General features: G+C 52.9%; 1 protein-coding gene across 2 annotated transcripts in view; it reads right to left on the bottom strand.

Annotated features, from left to right (window-relative positions):
• Window positions 1-6: 6 nt before the first annotated feature.
• The window catches only part of GAREM2 (GRB2 associated regulator of MAPK1 subtype 2), a 29,374-nt gene continuing 13,159 nt past the window's right edge, over window positions 7-16,221 (bottom strand). Inside the window, exons 3-8 of one of the 2 annotated variants that reach the window (XM_083432569.1) lie at window positions 12,789-12,919; window positions 10,317-11,525; window positions 8,681-8,844; window positions 3,470-5,474; window positions 2,260-3,093; window positions 7-2,151 (exon numbers count right to left, since the gene is read on the bottom strand). In XM_083432569.1, coding sequence (XP_083288695.1) covers window positions 4,610-5,474; window positions 8,681-8,844; window positions 10,317-11,525; window positions 12,789-12,919 — 2,369 coding nt within the window. In that variant the 3' untranslated portion in view covers window positions 7-2,151; window positions 2,260-3,093; window positions 3,470-4,609. Of the gene's footprint in view, window positions 3,094-3,469; window positions 5,475-8,680; window positions 8,845-10,316; window positions 11,526-12,788; window positions 12,920-16,221 lie in introns of both variants that reach the window. The other variant, XM_083432568.1, reaches the window with a different exon arrangement.

Raw genomic sequence — 16,221 nt, 5'->3', positions numbered from 1 at the left:
ATACTCCTATAGAGACTCCTTATACTTCGTTTAAAACCAGAATTGCATTTGGTAGAAACCGTTTCTCAGGCGGCTAGTCCTAGTCTTTATAACCCTGGACCTTCTTCTAGGAGGCAGAAGCTGAAAGAGATTGTTTCTGGGGTGTGCACTATCCTGCGCTATCTCTGCAGCTTTCTTATGGCACCTGGAAGCGTAGATTTGATCCAAGGTGGGAAGAGTGCACCGAATTATTCTCTCCGCAGTCTTTACAACCCTGGACAGCATTGTTTTTCCCCTGGCCGTGCAGCTCCCAAACTACACACACAGACCATAAGTTAATACACTCTCAACAGTGCAATGGCGAAATGCCATCCACAGGTCCTTTGAGAGATTGTTTTTCTGGAGGATTCTCAGAAAACATAACCTCTTCATCAGGTCTAACAAAAACTGCCATAGATATATCAATATTTTCAAAAGCAAGGGGGTTCATGTCTTGGCTTTTGAAAAACAGGAGGGCTGCAGTACTTGGGAACCAGGGGGGGTGTAGACAACCCCGATCCGAGTGCGAATTGTGCTGTGCTCTTGTGGGGAGGGTGCGGATGGCTGCCCTTTCTCCCTCGACCCCCCTCCCCACTTGGCTGCAACACATCATAATGGCAATTGGGGGGGGGGGCTATGGCAAGATGTGACTCCTTACCCAGCTCATAGGGTTCCTCCCCACCTAAGGTCACCACGCTGGCCAGGCAGCTGCGTCCTGTTTTCCCACCGCTATGGGGCCCCATCCACTTCTGCCAGCCTCCAGCCGCCTTTGGGCTCCTGCAGGTCTCCAGCTGCCAAGGCTTAAATGGCCAGGGGTGAATTCAGAAGCCTTTGCCATCAGGGTGTGTGTCCCAGGTGCCGCCTCTATCAACGCTCTCCCCCTGCTCTGTTCAGCTTCGCACTGTGGGCTCCCTCTTGCAGCAGCAGCTCTCCAGGAGGTCTCTGCCCCCCACATCCGATGCAGATCCTGCCAGCGGGGACCGGTGGTGTAGCGTTGATTGCCAGTGCCCCGGGACAGGCAGGGGGGTCACACATGTACCAGGGAGGCTCCAGCCCAGCGCCCACTGCCAATGGTGCCAGGGCAAAGCCATTCCTACCAGAGCAAGGGGGGGGACGACGTGCTGAGCCGCCTGCCCACCTTCATGGGGGGGACTGGCCACCCGACATGGCCCTTCGTGGATGGAGAGGAGCCATACTGCCTTGGCACCTGGTTTGTGCAGCCCCCCTGAGACCCCCCACACTATGCCCCTGGCAGGGACTGTACCTGGGCTGCCCCACTGCCAGTCCCCATTTCTCCTTCACACACACACACCCAACCCTTGCAAATATAGCTGGTGCTGCACCCGGTATTCTAAAGCAATCTGATTAAACAATCACATCCTGGGCACGACATGGTTTTTTAAATAAACTGATTTATTTGACTACGGCAGTGGCTAAAGTCGAAACGAAGACGAGCGTTCTGCAGGCCTCCAGGCTTGAACCCCGAAGTCGCTGTCCTCTACTAAAAAGTTACAGGAATAAGTCACGGCACTCTTGGGGGAGCGATGCGGAGAGGGTCTGCTGGGAGGCAGCAGAGCTGAACCGCAGGGCTGGATTAGTGAAACATACCAGCTCACAAGAGGCGCTTGGGATGAAGACAACTCAGCTGCCCACAGGTTGTGCTAAAGTGCCGTTAGTGAGCTGCCCCCTTCCCAGGGAGGGGCATGCTGGACTCTGGCTGCCTCGTGCCAGGAGCAAATAAATTAACGTTAAATAAGCTGGAGTTCTTGTTATTAAATATACCAAGAAGAAAGCACACCAAGAACTCTGGCCAGTATAAGTTTCGGTAGTGGGAGCAGTCCCTACTCGCAAATCAATAGTTAATTGTAACAAAAACTAATCCATTCAAAAGTATGTATTCTGACAAGGATTACAAACTCAAATAGAGATTACAAACTCAAACTTGCAAGGATATGTATAACACAATTATTTGTTGCAGAGTTAGAGATAAGAGTTTATGAGTAGAGATAAGTTCATGCTAGTCCATAGATTCGACGTGAAGGTCTTAGTTTCAATCATTGAGCAGAAGTCAGAAGTCAATTATGGATCAGAAACCAGGACAGGGCCCTGTTTCGATGTATTCACGTTCATCAGCTGGAAGTATCAAACATTACATGAAAGTACATTTAAATTCTAAATTATCATGAATTATAAAACAGTCATAAATTATAAAACAGTATTATACAACATTTGGTTCCTTACCTAATTTTTAAGGGGTTGTGTAAGTTTGAAGAATTCGTATAAATATATCCTGTTGTTTTCTACATTTGATTTGCAAGTAGGGACCACTCCCACTACTGAAACTTACACTGGCCAGAGTTCTTGGTGTGCTTTTTTCTTGGTATAGGAGAAAATAAATTGACATAGGCAGCAAATACCCCTAAACCTCTCCGTGGGCAAATGTTGGAGTTGCTGAGGAATTCTTGAACTGCGTGCATCTGCGGTCGCACTGCCCAAGCGTAGAGTTTGTAGCTGAGAATTTGCCACTCATACTTCAAGCTTCTAGACCTCACGGCAGTGGAGACATGCTTTAAAAGGGGGGGGGGCAGTGTCTGTGTGGTGAAGGCACGAGAGGGGCAGCTTCGGCGTCCCGTGCAATGCAGCCAAATCCACGAGGGCAGGTGTTGCTGAATCCCCCATCAAACGTCAAGCAAAGGCACCTCTTTCAAGACAGGAACTTTCTAAGCTTTGCTGCCCTTCCATAGGCGGCAAGATTCCCCCATACATTGCGTTCAGGCAGGTAAGTGCTTACCTTGCCTGCATTCCAAAATGGAATACTCAGAAAAAGCCGTAGGAAAAAGCGATCGTCCGCTGAGGTCCTTTGTGTTCCTCCTCCGCTAGAACTGTCCGGAGAGCAGCAGCACAGGAACAGGGCCTTTTTTGCAGTGGCTCCCCATCAGGACCTGCTCTCCCCAGGGAAGCTCGCCTGGCGCTTTCACTCCAGATATTTAGGTGCCAGGCAAAAACATTCCCCCTCTCCTCGCTGTTAAATCTATGGTCTTTTCAGTTGTGGGAAGGTATTGCTCTTTTTTTTTACTATTACGTATTTAGTATTCTAGGGACGCGGGTGGCGCTGTGTGTTAAAGCCTCAGCGCCTAGGGCTTGCCGATCGAAAGGTCGGCGGTTCAAATCCCCGCGGCGGGGTGCGCTCCCGCTGTTCGGTCCCAGCGCCTGCCAACCTAGCAGTTCGAAAGCACCCTTGGGTGCAAGTAGATAAATAGGGACCGCTTACTAGCGGGAAGGTAAACGGCGTTTCCGTGTGCTGTGCTGGCTCGCCAGAGCAGCGATGTCACGCTGGCCACGTGACCCAGAAGTGTCTCCGGACAGCGCTGGCCCCCGGCCTCTTGAGTGAGATGGGCGCACAACCCTAGAGTCTGTCAAGACTGGCCCGTACGGGCAGGGGTACCTTTACCTTTACCTTATTTAGTGTTCTAGGCTGTATACTGCCCTGTGGTCTCTTGCTGAAGGGTAGTGTGCTAATTTCATAAATAATGATGACAGGGGCCCTAGACGAACCACAAGAGGCTCCCACCGCTATACCAGCTGGGGTGGAGAGGCTCTGGCTCCGTGGGGCAGCGGATGCTGGAGGGCAGCCCCCTCGCGCTGTAGACCTAAAGCACTGCCTCCCACAAGACCCCTCACTTGGGGAGGGGGCCAGCACCACAGTCGCCGGCTGCCTCGGTTTCCCATGCGCAGAAAAGCTCCCTGGCGCCCGTCTACCTCATTTTTCAAACTGGCGGCCCCACAGCAATGAGACAGATCTAAGAGTGGCCTGTTTGCTGGAATAAAAATGGGGGCTGTGCAGCTCAGAGGGGCTTCTGTTGGTCCAAATGAAGGTGAAGCTCTGGGTGAGAAATGGGGGTCGCATCACGACTCTCCTCCCAGCCCACTTTTGCACTGCTTTCTTTTCCTCCGCACTGGACAACCGGACACCACATGCAGGATTGGCCAATGCGCTAGCGCTGGGCCAGGGCAGGCAGAGTCCCCCAAAACACTCATAGGTCTCCTTCAGACCCTTCGTCATCAACAGAAGAACATGACAGATCAGGCCAGTGGCCCAGCCAGTCCAGCAACCTGTTCTCCCAGTGGCCAGACTGATGCCCTCATGGGAACCCCACACGCAGAATTCGAACACAAGCCCTCTGCCCTCCTGCGGCTCCCAGCAACTCAGAAGCATTGCTGCCTCTTAAGCATGGGGCAGGCAGGGTCCTCCCATCGATTGCCTTCTCCTCCCTGGATTTGCCTAATCCTCTTTGAAAGCCATCCTGCAGCAGTGAGTTCCACCGTTTAACCTCCTGGCTCCTTCCTTCTCCGTTGGGTTTATGCTTCAGGCTCACCCATCCAGCCCTCCCTCCGTTCATGCCCTTGCTACTCTCTGCCCACCAGCGCTCTTGGGGGTGGGGGAGACCTGCTCGCAAAATGCCCCAGCGCCACTGCCCTCTTGCGACAGATCCAAAGGCCTCTCCCCACATTGCCAGGCAAAGCGACCCCCTTCGCCTGCAGGTCCAGCCCCTGCGGCCGCCCCAGACTCCTCCTCCCACCCCACCCGGTTCTAGATCTTGGGGCGCCAGCCCTTGATGAACTGCATGATCTTCTTGACCTGGAGTTTGGTGAGGCGGAAGTCCTCAGACAGGATCTCCTCGGTCAGCTGCACGAAGATGCTGCCGTCAATGCGCTCCCGCGCAAAGAAGCTCACCACATCCTCCGAGAGCCCGATGAAACGCAGGCAGCGGGAGACCTCTTCCAGAGACAGGGCAGACAAGTCGGCTGGGGGCTGCCAGGGAGAGCCGTCCCCGCTGAGCCGGGCGGGGGGCACCTCGATGACCCCTGGGGCCAGGTAGAGGCGGGTGGCGGTGCCCAATTCCGCGCCACGGGTGACGGAGGGCGGCAGGGGCGTCCGGAGGGCGGCGTGCTCGGGGGGCTCGAAGGCCTGCTTGGCAGGGCGTGGCGGGGGCACGGGGCTGTAGCGGGGCTCGCCCTCCGGGGAGGAGGAGGAGGAAGCAGCAGCGGTGCCCTCGAAGGGGTCAAAGGTCTCGGGGGAAGAGGTCTTCTGCCACTCAAGGGGCTCCAGCCACTCAGAGGAGGCCGGGTTGGAGAAAGGGTTGAGCGCCCCAAAGGGGGCGAAGCGTTTCTGAGGCGCCTGGGGAGGCTTCAGGCGAGGGCAGCTGCGGTAGCTCTTGAGGGCGCTGGCGTCGCTGCCCGCCAGCAGCGGGGTGGGCCTCCCCGTGGCCACGCTCAGGTCGCTGTATGGCCACGGATCCGACCACGAGGAGCCCTGGGCTTGAGGCTGGGCCGGGGGGCTGGCCAGCGGCCGGCCAGAGGACTCCCCCGCTTTGCAGTCTCCCCAGGTGCAAGGGTAGCAGTACAAGGAGTAGGAGTCGGGAGACGGGGAGCAGCTGCCACTCTGCGGCCTCGACCTGGGAGAGGAGAGGAGAAGGGAGTGCAGAAGTCAGAGGCAGGACAAGCTCACGGACACCAAGCCTCCGGCGCCAGAGCCAGGCAGCGCAAAGGGATCTCTGCAGGGGTCAGAGGGTGCCTGGTTTGCGCCCCCCCCTCCCAGGATTCTGCACCCAGAGCCCCCCAGCAACCCCCACACTATGCTAGTGTTCTAGACTGCCTTTACCTACTCATTCTAAAAAGTTAGCCAGTCAGGAGTGCCCTTGCAGAAGGCACAGGAAGCCATAAGACTTGTTTTAATAATAATAATAATAATAATAATAATAATAATAATAATAATAATAATAATATATTATTTATACCCCACCCATCTGGCTGGGTTTCCCCAGCCACTCTGGGCGGCTTCCAACAAAACACTAAAATACAATAACCTATTAAACATTAAAAGCTTCCCTAAATAGGGCTGCCTTCAGAAGTCTTCTAAAAGTTTGGTAGTTATTTTTCTCTTTGACATCTGGTGGGAGGGCATTCCACAGGGCGGGCGCCACCACCGAGAAGGCCCTCATTGTCTGGGCAGAATGATGGAGGTGGAGATGTTCCTTCAGGTATACTGGGCTGAGGCCGTTTCGGGCTTTAAAGGTCAGCACCAACACTTTGAATTGAGCTCGGAAACGTACTGGGAGCCAACGCAGGTCTTTCAAGACTGGTGTTATATGGTCTCGGCGGCCGCCCCCAGTCACCAGTCTAGCTGCCGCATTCTGGATTAGTTGTAGTTTCCGAGTCACTTTCAAAGGTAGCCCCACGTAGAGCGCAATGCAGTAGTCCAAGCGGGAGATAACCAGAGCATGCACCACTCTGGCGAGACAGTTTGCAGGCAGGAAGGGTCTCAGCCTACGTACCAGATGGAGCTGGCAGACAGCTGTCCTGGACACAGAATTGACTTGCGCCTCCATGGACAGTGGTGAGTCCAAAATGACTCCCAGGCTGCGCACCTGGTCCTTCAGGGGCACAGTGACCCCATTCAGGACCAGGGAATCCCCCACACCTGCCCGCCCCCTGTCCCCAAAAACAGTACTTCTGTCTTGTCAGGATTCAACCTCAATCTTTTAGCCGCCATCCATCCTCCAACCGCCTCCAGGCACTCGCCTCCAGTGTTTCCCCTCATAATTACTTGGAACCAGGAAGCAAATGAACTTTCTGTGTGGCACTTAAAGCGAATTAATGAAGATGATGTATCTGGTAAGTTTTACCTATCAGCACAGGCGTCCATCGGCACAGGGAGAAACGTGCCGGGCGCCATTATATCTCAGCAGGTTATGGGCCCAGCTGTATCGCTGGTATGTTACACTGAGTAAACTTGCCAAAATGTATAGGAATCAAGATAAAGTTTTGGAAATGCAAGGAGAAGGAGGGGAATTTCCACCATATGTGGTGGACTTGTACTTAGGTGAAAGCCTTCTGGGATATTATATATAATGAACTGGAAAAGGTATTTAAGTAAAATTTTAGTAAAAAAATTCCAGAGGCATTTTTGCTGGGGTTAATTGGTGAGGAATTTTTTTTTTTTAAATGTAATTTTTTTTATGCACGCCACAACGGCTGCAAGGGGATACTTCTGGCCCAGAAATGGAAGCAGCAGGAACTTCCTACACTGGAAGGTTGGCAGATAAAGATGGTTGAATACATGGAGTTGGCAAAGCTGATGGGGAAGATCCGGAATCAGCGTGACGAACTGTTTCAAAAGGACTGGAGGAAACTTATATTATATATGAAAGAAAACTGTAAACATTTGAAAACGTTTGTAGGTTTGAGTTGAAATGTTTGGTAATGTGAAAACAAGGAGCTGATTTACATATAAGGAGGCGAATGTCAAAAGAAGATATAAGGTAAAAAAGTGGCAATAGAAATGCGAAGAATTTGTTAAAGATGTTTGGAAGTCAGAAAGAGGCAGGGAAGGAGGTAGTTGCTTTGTTTGAGCAATGCTTTAAGTTATGGATTTGTGTAATGAAAAAGGTTAAACTCAATAAAAATTATGTGATATAAAAAAAGAACTTTCCAACAGTAAGAGCAGTTGGATAGTGGAACGGTCTCCCTTGGGAAGTTGTGGACTCTCCTTCCTTGGAGGTTTTTAAGCAGAGGTTGGAGGGCCATCTGTCAGGGATGCTTTAGCTGAGATTCCTGAATTTCTGGGGGGTTGGACCAGATGACCTTTGGGGGGCCCTTCCAATGGAACAATTCTAGGAGTCTATGATTCTATGAACTAACAGGCACCCAGAACCAAGACTCTTAAAGCATGCTTCCCTCATCTGGTAAAACAATCAAAAAGGATTTGTTGAACCAGCAAATTTGAACTAGAATACAAAAAAGGGAGGTGCGAGGAAGTCGAGGAAATGAACAAATGAAAGATAAACCGTAGATATGAAACTTGGATGTGTGTTTAAATGTTCTTGTTTTGTTTTTGTTGTATTGTTGTATCTCTTTTATTGATCTATGTATTGTTTTTCTTTACTTTTTTCTTTTTATAATTATAAAACATCTAATAAATATTATTTAAAAAAACAATCAAGATACTTTGATTATACTTTGTGTGTGGTTTTTTTTCTTGTTGTATACATAAAAAACTTTTAAAACAATACTTAACTAACTGACCAATCATGTCAGTTCTGCTAACAAAAGTCCTGCGCCCCCCCCCCCCACAAAATAATTCCTGACTACGCCATGTCTTAAAGGCCCGGCAGGATAGACAGGCTCACTTACAGGACTAAAGGTCTCAGGAATTCTTCCAGGCTCACCTGCTGCTGTTTCCCTTTTTTGCAAAGCTTGAAAGCCAGCACAATTTCCCAACATCCAGACAGGAGAAGCCCAGCGTCTTTCCAAATTCTGCAGCAATATTTTTAGAACCGGGATTTTTGCACCTCCAAAAGCTAACTTCGTGGCAAGTTTCTGGCAGAGAAACTTCTCAGGAGACCAAGTCTGTGGCCACATGAGGGCGCTTTTGTGCCAAGCACTAACTTAGCCAGCTCACCCTGGTAATCATCTAATGTTTATTGGATGGATCTTCCCCCTAAATTGTTTCTTGAATTCTGAATTTATTGTTATTCACGTCTTATACTGTTCGGTCACACTGGGTGCAGAGCCTCAGGGGCACCTCCAGGGATGCCAGCTCTCTGGGAGGGAGGGGGAAACCCCAGGGTCCTCAGCCCCCCCCCCTTGGGAAGCAACTTACCCATCATGCAGTCCAGGCGAGTAGTAGGAGAGGCTGGAGCTGGGAGAAGCAGCTCCCTGGAGCTTCGGGAAACGCAGAGGCACCGGAGGGCTGGAAGAGGCCGGCGCATGGCCACCCCGGGGTGGCACTGGGGGTGCGACAAGAAGGCGGCACTCCTCCCTCACCTGGAAAAGATGGAGGGGGGAGAGAGAGATTCATCTGCTTTCTGCAGTGGTGATAGCCAGCTGGAAGCCAAGACCAGAGCGATCCGAAGGGCAGAACACACACCTCTAAATGGGGGCACAACAAGAGTCCCAATAGGGGAGCATGCCCCCAAAGATGAATGCCAGTGGCGGCTGGGTGGGCAGAAAGGGGCATTTGCAGAAGAGGCTTAGCAGATGGAGTCAGTTCTCCTCTGCAAGTCTCCACACAAGCACACCCTCTGGCTGGGCTTACTGTCACTGTCAGAGCTCAGTTGGGGGGGGGGGACTGATTAAATACACATCCAGCCATTCACCCCTAAAAGCCCCTCTCTGCATTTGCCTTGGGAGGGAAACTCAGGGGTCACCCACCCCTTCGCCCGATCATATTGTGTCCTGATTAATTCCCCCAAATCCAAGAGGATTTCTGGTTGTTCTGCATCTCTGCCTTGCAAAAACCTAATCTTACGCACTGAACTGAAGTGCAGGTGAGCAAAACCCCTCTTTGGGTTTTCCGCACAACTGATAAGATCTTGGACCAGTAGCAGCCAGGGATGGGAGGCAGGGAAGCAGCTGACCATGGGCTGGGGCTCCGCCATTTTCACTGCAGGGAGGCAAATTCTGTGCAATCTGTCATTTCATCCTAAAACTTGACTCTCCAGGTATGGAACCTTCTCTAGCCAAAAACCCCAGCTAGCCATAAGCAAAGCTTAGCAGGACAGCTGGGGGGGGGGGGGAGACGCCAGAGCTGCCCCAACCCAAAATCTTACAGCCTAACACTTTTGTAGGCAGACCTCAAATCGGTCAATCTCAAAAAGGCGCCGCAACCACACGGAGCAGGCAGCCAGAACTTCTGAACTGCTCCCCTTTCTTGGTTTGTTTAGGGTTGCCATATTTCGAAAAGTGAAAATCCAGACACAAAAATTGCTGATATAATAATAATAATAGTAAAAATATTGATGTTTTTGAGCTATTTTTAAGAGAGATTAGCAAAAACAACACAGTCGACATGGGTTGCCACACGTCTGGATTTTCCCAGACATTTTGCCGAATTCCGCCTGGACACGCTTTCCGAATGCAGTACAGTCATACCTCGGGTTACAGACGCTTCAGGTTGTGCGCTTTCAGGTTGCACACTGCGCCAAGCCCAGAAGCACCGGAACGGGTTACTCCTGGGTTTTGGCGCTCTCACATGCGCAGAACCTTTAAAATCGTGCTTTGCGTATGCGCAGAAGCGCTGAATCGCAACCTGTATGTGCACAGATGCGGCGATGCGGGTTGTGAACGCTGCAAGTTGCGAACGTGCATCCCGCACGGATCACGTTTGGGACCCAAGCGTCCACTGCATTCCGGATACGTCCCCGCGGGTCGTGAACGCCCCCCGCGCCTGTGTCCCCAAACCGATCCAACCAAGCTCCTCCACATCCCCTTTCCCGGTCGCCTGAGGCGTCCCTCACCGCTTCAGACTTGGGCGGGACCGGGGGCGGAGCATCTCCCGCAGGCTCCTCCCCCAGCAGGCCCTGGTGGCACGGTGGCGGGGACCCTAGGGGCGAGGCGAGTCCGGCGAAGGAGATGAGGTCTCTCTGGCCCGGGTTGGCACTCTCCAAGCCGGCCGGCTTTCCGCTGGGCTCGGCGTAGTTTCCGCGGTTCTGGTTGGTCCACAGCTCCTCGTAGGGCAGTTCCGGAGCCCGGAAGGCCGGCTCGGTCCAGTCGGGGGTCGTGTATTCCCGCTCGGCGTCCGGGGCGTCCGGGAAGAGCGCCTCGTGGTGGTCCTGGCGGGAAGGGAGGAGCGATCTCTGGCTCCTCCCCCCGGAGGCGGGGTCCTGGCGGGCGCCCCCGGAGGTGCTGTAGAGGCAGAGCGAGAGGCGCTGGAAGGAGTGTGCCAGTTCGTCACGGGCATAGCCCTGGAGGCAGAGGCGGACGCGCCGGGGACTGGCGCACTCCTCCGCCAGGTCCGCCTTGGCCTCGCGCACCGCCTTGGAGTATTCGTTGGGGTCGAAGCACTCCTGGCAGAGGGCGGCGCTCTCGCGGAGGAGCTTCTCCAGGCGGGCGTCCCCTCCGCCCCACAGCGCCCCCTCGGGGAGGAGGAAGCGGGGCATGTCCGTCAGGAGGAGGAAGTGGAAGGGGGCCACGGCGTCCCTGCGCAGGATGCAGCAGAGGACCACCGTCTTGGAGATGATGCTGAGGAGCTTGTAGCAGTGGCCCTCGCGGATGGCGTGGAGGTCGTAGGGGTTGCGCGGGGGCCGCGTGGGCACCGTCACGTTGACGGGCAGCCGCACCTTCTCGATGATGCTGCGGATGGTGTGCTCGCCCTCCTGCATCTGAAGCTCCAGCGGGGAGCGGGTGCTGAAGCGCCCCTTGCACTGGAAGGGCAAACTGAGGCTCTCGTTGGTGCGGTGGTTCATGCAGATCAGGCAGGGCATCTTGCCCTTCAGCGGGCGGCTGCCCCCGCCGCTGGCACCACTGCCTGCACCACCGCCGGCCGTGGCGCCTCCGCCAGCGACGCCCGCCTTGCCCAGCTTCCGCAGCAACGTGTTGAAGCGTGACTTCTCCTTGGCGGCTTTCGCACACAGGATCTCAGCCTGGCCCATGAGCGTCAGCTCATCCCCGGCATGCAGAGTGAAGTTATACACCTCACTGTCCTCGCTGAACTCCCCCGAGACCACCTGGGAGGAAGAAGAGGGTCAGCCAGGAAATGGAAAAAGAAGCGGCACAAATATAGGATGTGGGGAAACTTTGCTTGCCAGTAAGGTCAAGGGACCCCTGACCATTAGGTCCAGTCGTGGCTGACTCTGGGGTTGTGGCACTCATCTCGCTTTACTGGCTGAGGGAGCCGGCGTACAGCTTCCGGGTCATGTGGCCAGCATGACTAAGCCGCTTCTGGCGAATCAGAGCAGCGCATGGAAACGCCGTTTATCTTCCCACCTATTTATCTACTTTGACGTGCTTTCAAACTGCTAGGTTGGCAGGAGCAGGGACCGAGCAATGGGAGCTCACCCCGTCACGGGGATTCGAACTGCCGACCTTCTGATCGGCAAGCCCTAGGCTCAGTTGTTTAGACCACAGCGCCACCTGCATCCCTTGCTTGCCAGTAGCACATGTGAAAAGGATCTAGGGGTCTTGGTGGACCACAAGCCTAACCAAAATAACCAGATGCTATTCTCGGCTGCCTTAACAGAAGTCTAGTGTCCAGATCAAGGGAAGGAAAAGTCCCACTCTATTCTGCCTTGGTCAGACCAGGTCTGGAATCCTGTGTCCAGTTCTGGGCACCACAATTTAAGAAGGAGGTTGACAAGCTGGAATGTGTGCAGAGGGCGGCAACCAAGAGGATCAAGGGTCTGGAAACCAAGCCTGATGAGGAACGGTTGAAGGAACTGGGTATGTTTAGCTTGGAAAAGATTGAGATTGAGATGAGATAGGACAGCTATCTTCAAATATCTCAAGGGTTGTCATGTGGAAGAGGGAACAGGCTTGTTTTCTCCTGCTCTGGGGGGTAAGACTCGAACCCATGGCTTCAAGTTAGAAGAAGGGAGATTCCAACTAAACATCAGGAAGAACCTTCTGACAGTAAGAGCTGTTAGATAGTGGGAAGCAGAGGCTGTCAAGGATCCTGCAGCTGCAATTGCTGCATTGCAGGGGTTGGACTAGATGATCCTCAGGGGTCCCTTCCAATTTTACAATTCTGTCATCCAGCAGCTCAGGTTTTGCGGCGCTTTCCCCACCTTATTATGGGGCAGGAAAGATCCCCAACATGGCTCAGCTCTTTGCCAGGTGAGCAGAAGGAAGTCACAGCGAAGAGGTGGGATTTCAAGTCAAGGTGGGGAAACCTGACTCCCTCTCAAAGTGGAAATGGCTGCCCCTCCATCCCTTTTGCACTTGCACCCTGGGCTGAGATCTCCCCACCTGGGTCCCCTTGAAGCGCCACTCACCTTGACGCTGAAGGTGATGGCCTCCATGACGAAGACCCTGTCCGGGAAGATACTGGCCACCTCTTCCACGCTGTTGAAGTACTGCACAGGCTCCCGGACATCCCTGTCCTGCTCAAGCAGCTTGAATTTCCCTGCAGGGTGCAAAACACACACCGGATCGGTTAAGGGAGACCTGCTGCTCCAGGGGTCAGCTCAGGGGGTCTGCATCTCCCCGCTTTGCTGGGCACGGCCAAACCCAGATTGGCCTAGCCCAGATCTCTGCCTCCAACGGTGGTCAGCGCCCAAGGGAGGGGACTCCTCGGCCTGAGACAAAGGGCACCTGGTCCCCTCATTGATATGAAATATCCTGCCCTGGAACTTGGAATAATAATAATAATTTATTATTTATACCCCGCTCATCTGGCTGGGTTTCCCCAGCCACTCTGGGCAGCTTCCAACAGAACACTAAAATACAATAACCTATTAAACATTAAAAGCTTCCCTAAACAGAGCTGTCTTCTAAAAGTTTGGTAGTTATTTTTCTCTTTGACATCTGCTGGGAGGGCATTCCACAGGGCGGGTGCCACCACCGAGAAGGCCCTCTTCCTGGTTCCCTGTAACTTGGCTTCTTGTAGCGAGGGAACCGCCAGAAGGCCCTCAGAGCTGGGGGTGGAGACGCTCCTTCAGATATACTGGACTGAGGCTGTTTAGGGCTTTCAAGGTCAGCACCAACACTTTGAATTGTGCTCAGAAACGTACTGGGAGCCAGTGTAGGTCTTTCAAGACCAGTGTTATATGGTCTCGGCGGCTACTCCCAGTCACAAGTCAACGCCGTTTACCTTTCCGCTGGAGCGGTACCTATTTATCTACTTGCACTTTGAGGTGCTTTCGAACTGCTAGGTTGGCAGGAGCAGGGAATGAGCAATGGGAGCTCACCCTGTCATCGCGGGGATTTGAACTGCCAACCTTCTGATCGGCAAGTCTTAGGCTCTGTGGTTTAACCCACAGCGCCACCCGCATCTGTACTGATAGTTAGCAGCAATTAGACAAACTGATGGTGAAGAAATGCTACCAATGGCTACTAGCCCTGATTATTCTTATTAATATTTATTGAGTTTATATACCGTCAAGATCAAAACATATAATCAGAATGAAAACAACAACCCAATAACACACACACACCCCTGAAAAGAGCCACAGCTTAAAAGGGTAGAGGATGGCTAGTGATGGGGGTCAATTCACGTGCATTGAAAGTGGGGCGGAGTCCCTCTGCGCATGCTCTGTAGCCCTCTTGGTGCTGAAGACAATGCTCCTCTGTGGGGTTATCCCCATGGAACGTGGCCACCACATTGCACCTATTTTGCAGGGAGTCAATATAATGAATTAAATCAGCCCCCTCCTCCTCCCCCAGCGGGAGCAGAGGCAAACTCAGCTGTGTTTATCGGAAGAGCTCCCTTCTGCCCACCCCAACCCCCGCCTCCAGAAGGTTCCCTGAAGACCGAGAGAGAGACACGGACATCCCAGAACAGAGAGGAAGCGAGCAAGAGACGTCCTGATCAATGAGTCAATTGCTTTCCAATCATTCGGAGCCAGCAGCTAAGCTTGCTGACATAGGGCTGTGTCCCCCGCCCTGGCAAATGGCCTCCGAAAGCTGGAAGGCTCGGCAGCCCCGGGCCTTGAAATCATCTCGCATGGAAATTCTTTAACTCAAAGACATTGAATGAAGCTGGGAGATTCAGGGCAGATCAAGGGAAGTCTTTCTTCACTCAGCACTTTGTTAAACTGTGGAACTCCCTGCCACAGGGGGCAGTGATGGCCACCAAGTTGGAAGGCATTTAAAGAGGATTAGACAAATTTGCGGAGGAGGAGAGAGGGCTCTCAATGGCTTCCAACCACAAGAGGCTCAGGGCCGGATTGAGGTTGGATGAGGCCCTAAGATGCTGAAGGGAATGGGGCCCTTTATATGTCCAGCTGTCCTTTGTCAACAACAAATTGCCGTTGTTTTTTGTGTTGCATATATACTGCAGACGCCTGCTTCTTGGGAGAAAAGCGATGACAGACCAAGACAGCATCTTAAAAAGCAGAGACATCACCTTGCCAACAAAGGTCCGTATAGTAAAAGCTCTGGTTTTCCCAGTCGTGATGTATGGAAGTGAGAGCTGGACCATCAAGAAGGCTGATCGCCGAAGAATGGATGCTTTTGAATTCTGGTACTGGAAGAGACTCTTGAGAGTCCCATGGACTGCAAGAAGATCAAACCTCTCCATTCTGAAGGAAATCAGCCCTGAGTGCTCACTGGAAGGACAGATCCTGAAGCTGAAACTCCAAGATTTTGGCCACCTCATGAGAAGAGAAGACTCCCTGGAAAAGACCCTGATGTTGGGAAAGAGGAGGAGAAGGGGACGACAGAGGACGAGATGGTGGGACAGTGTTCTCAAAGCTACAAACATGAGTCTGACCAAACTGCGGGAGGCAGTGGAAGACAGGAGTGCCTGGCGTGCTCTGGTCCAGGGGGTCACAAAGAGGCGGACACGACTAAACGACTAAACAACAATATGCTATATAGTAATTTATGGACCTAATAGGTATCTCAAGCCCTGCAACCAGTCCATGCAGAATGTCAGCACCTTATATATAGAAAGGAACAAACCAGGGATATTTTAGGGAGCAGGCTAGCAGGTGAAGCCCATGACTTACATCATAGGACCCTTCACAACGCAAAACACTATTGCTGTATGCAGGTTTTATTTCTTATATTTTGGAAATGTACACCCAGAAGAGGCGAGAACAGGACGCTATATCAGGAGTGAATAATGCCCCCCCCCCCCCCCAGATTCTTGCCTCCTCTGGATTCCTAAAACTGGGACTTCCTAGGAACAAAGCTCTTTGCCTCAAAGATGTGGGAACTGGCTATGGTTTACTCAGCCGCGCAGGGAAACAGGGACTGGCTATATTTGTTGAGAAGCCCCCTTCGCTCCCATCACTGGCTCCAGGCCCTAGGTTGCCTCGACTCCCGATTCCAAGCATCTTCTCGCACCCGTTTCCCAGGGCCAAAAGCCTTCTTTACTTTCACTGCTCCCCCCAGAAAAGATCGTGCCTTAAGCCAGGCAACGATCCCCTCCCCTCCGCAAACATGTCTGTCTCCAGAGCCCACCCCCCTCCTGCAACAGCCCCAACCAAAGCAAACAAGGAGGATGATCGAAGACAGGATGCGCAGATGGGGAAAGCTGCTATGAGGATTGGGGGGGGGGGAGGAAGAAGCAGAGTGAGGCAGAGAAGCCACCCCCCCCCCCATTCTGGAGACAGCTGTGTCCCTCTTCTCCCCAAGGAAGCAGAGATGTGGGAACAGGCTGACAAGGCGGGGGGGGGGGGGGGCGTCGTGGCACCAGCTGGAAGAGGAGCAAAGACAGGATGGGGGGGGGGAGAGACTTGTGACTGTTGCAGGAATTTATGT

This window comes from Podarcis tiliguerta (assembly GCF_965153285.1).
Source record: "Podarcis tiliguerta genome assembly, chromosome: 3".
Lineage (NCBI taxonomy): Eukaryota > Metazoa > Chordata > Lepidosauria > Squamata > Lacertidae > Podarcis > Podarcis tiliguerta.
This window is presented reverse-complemented; position numbering and strand designations above follow the sequence as displayed.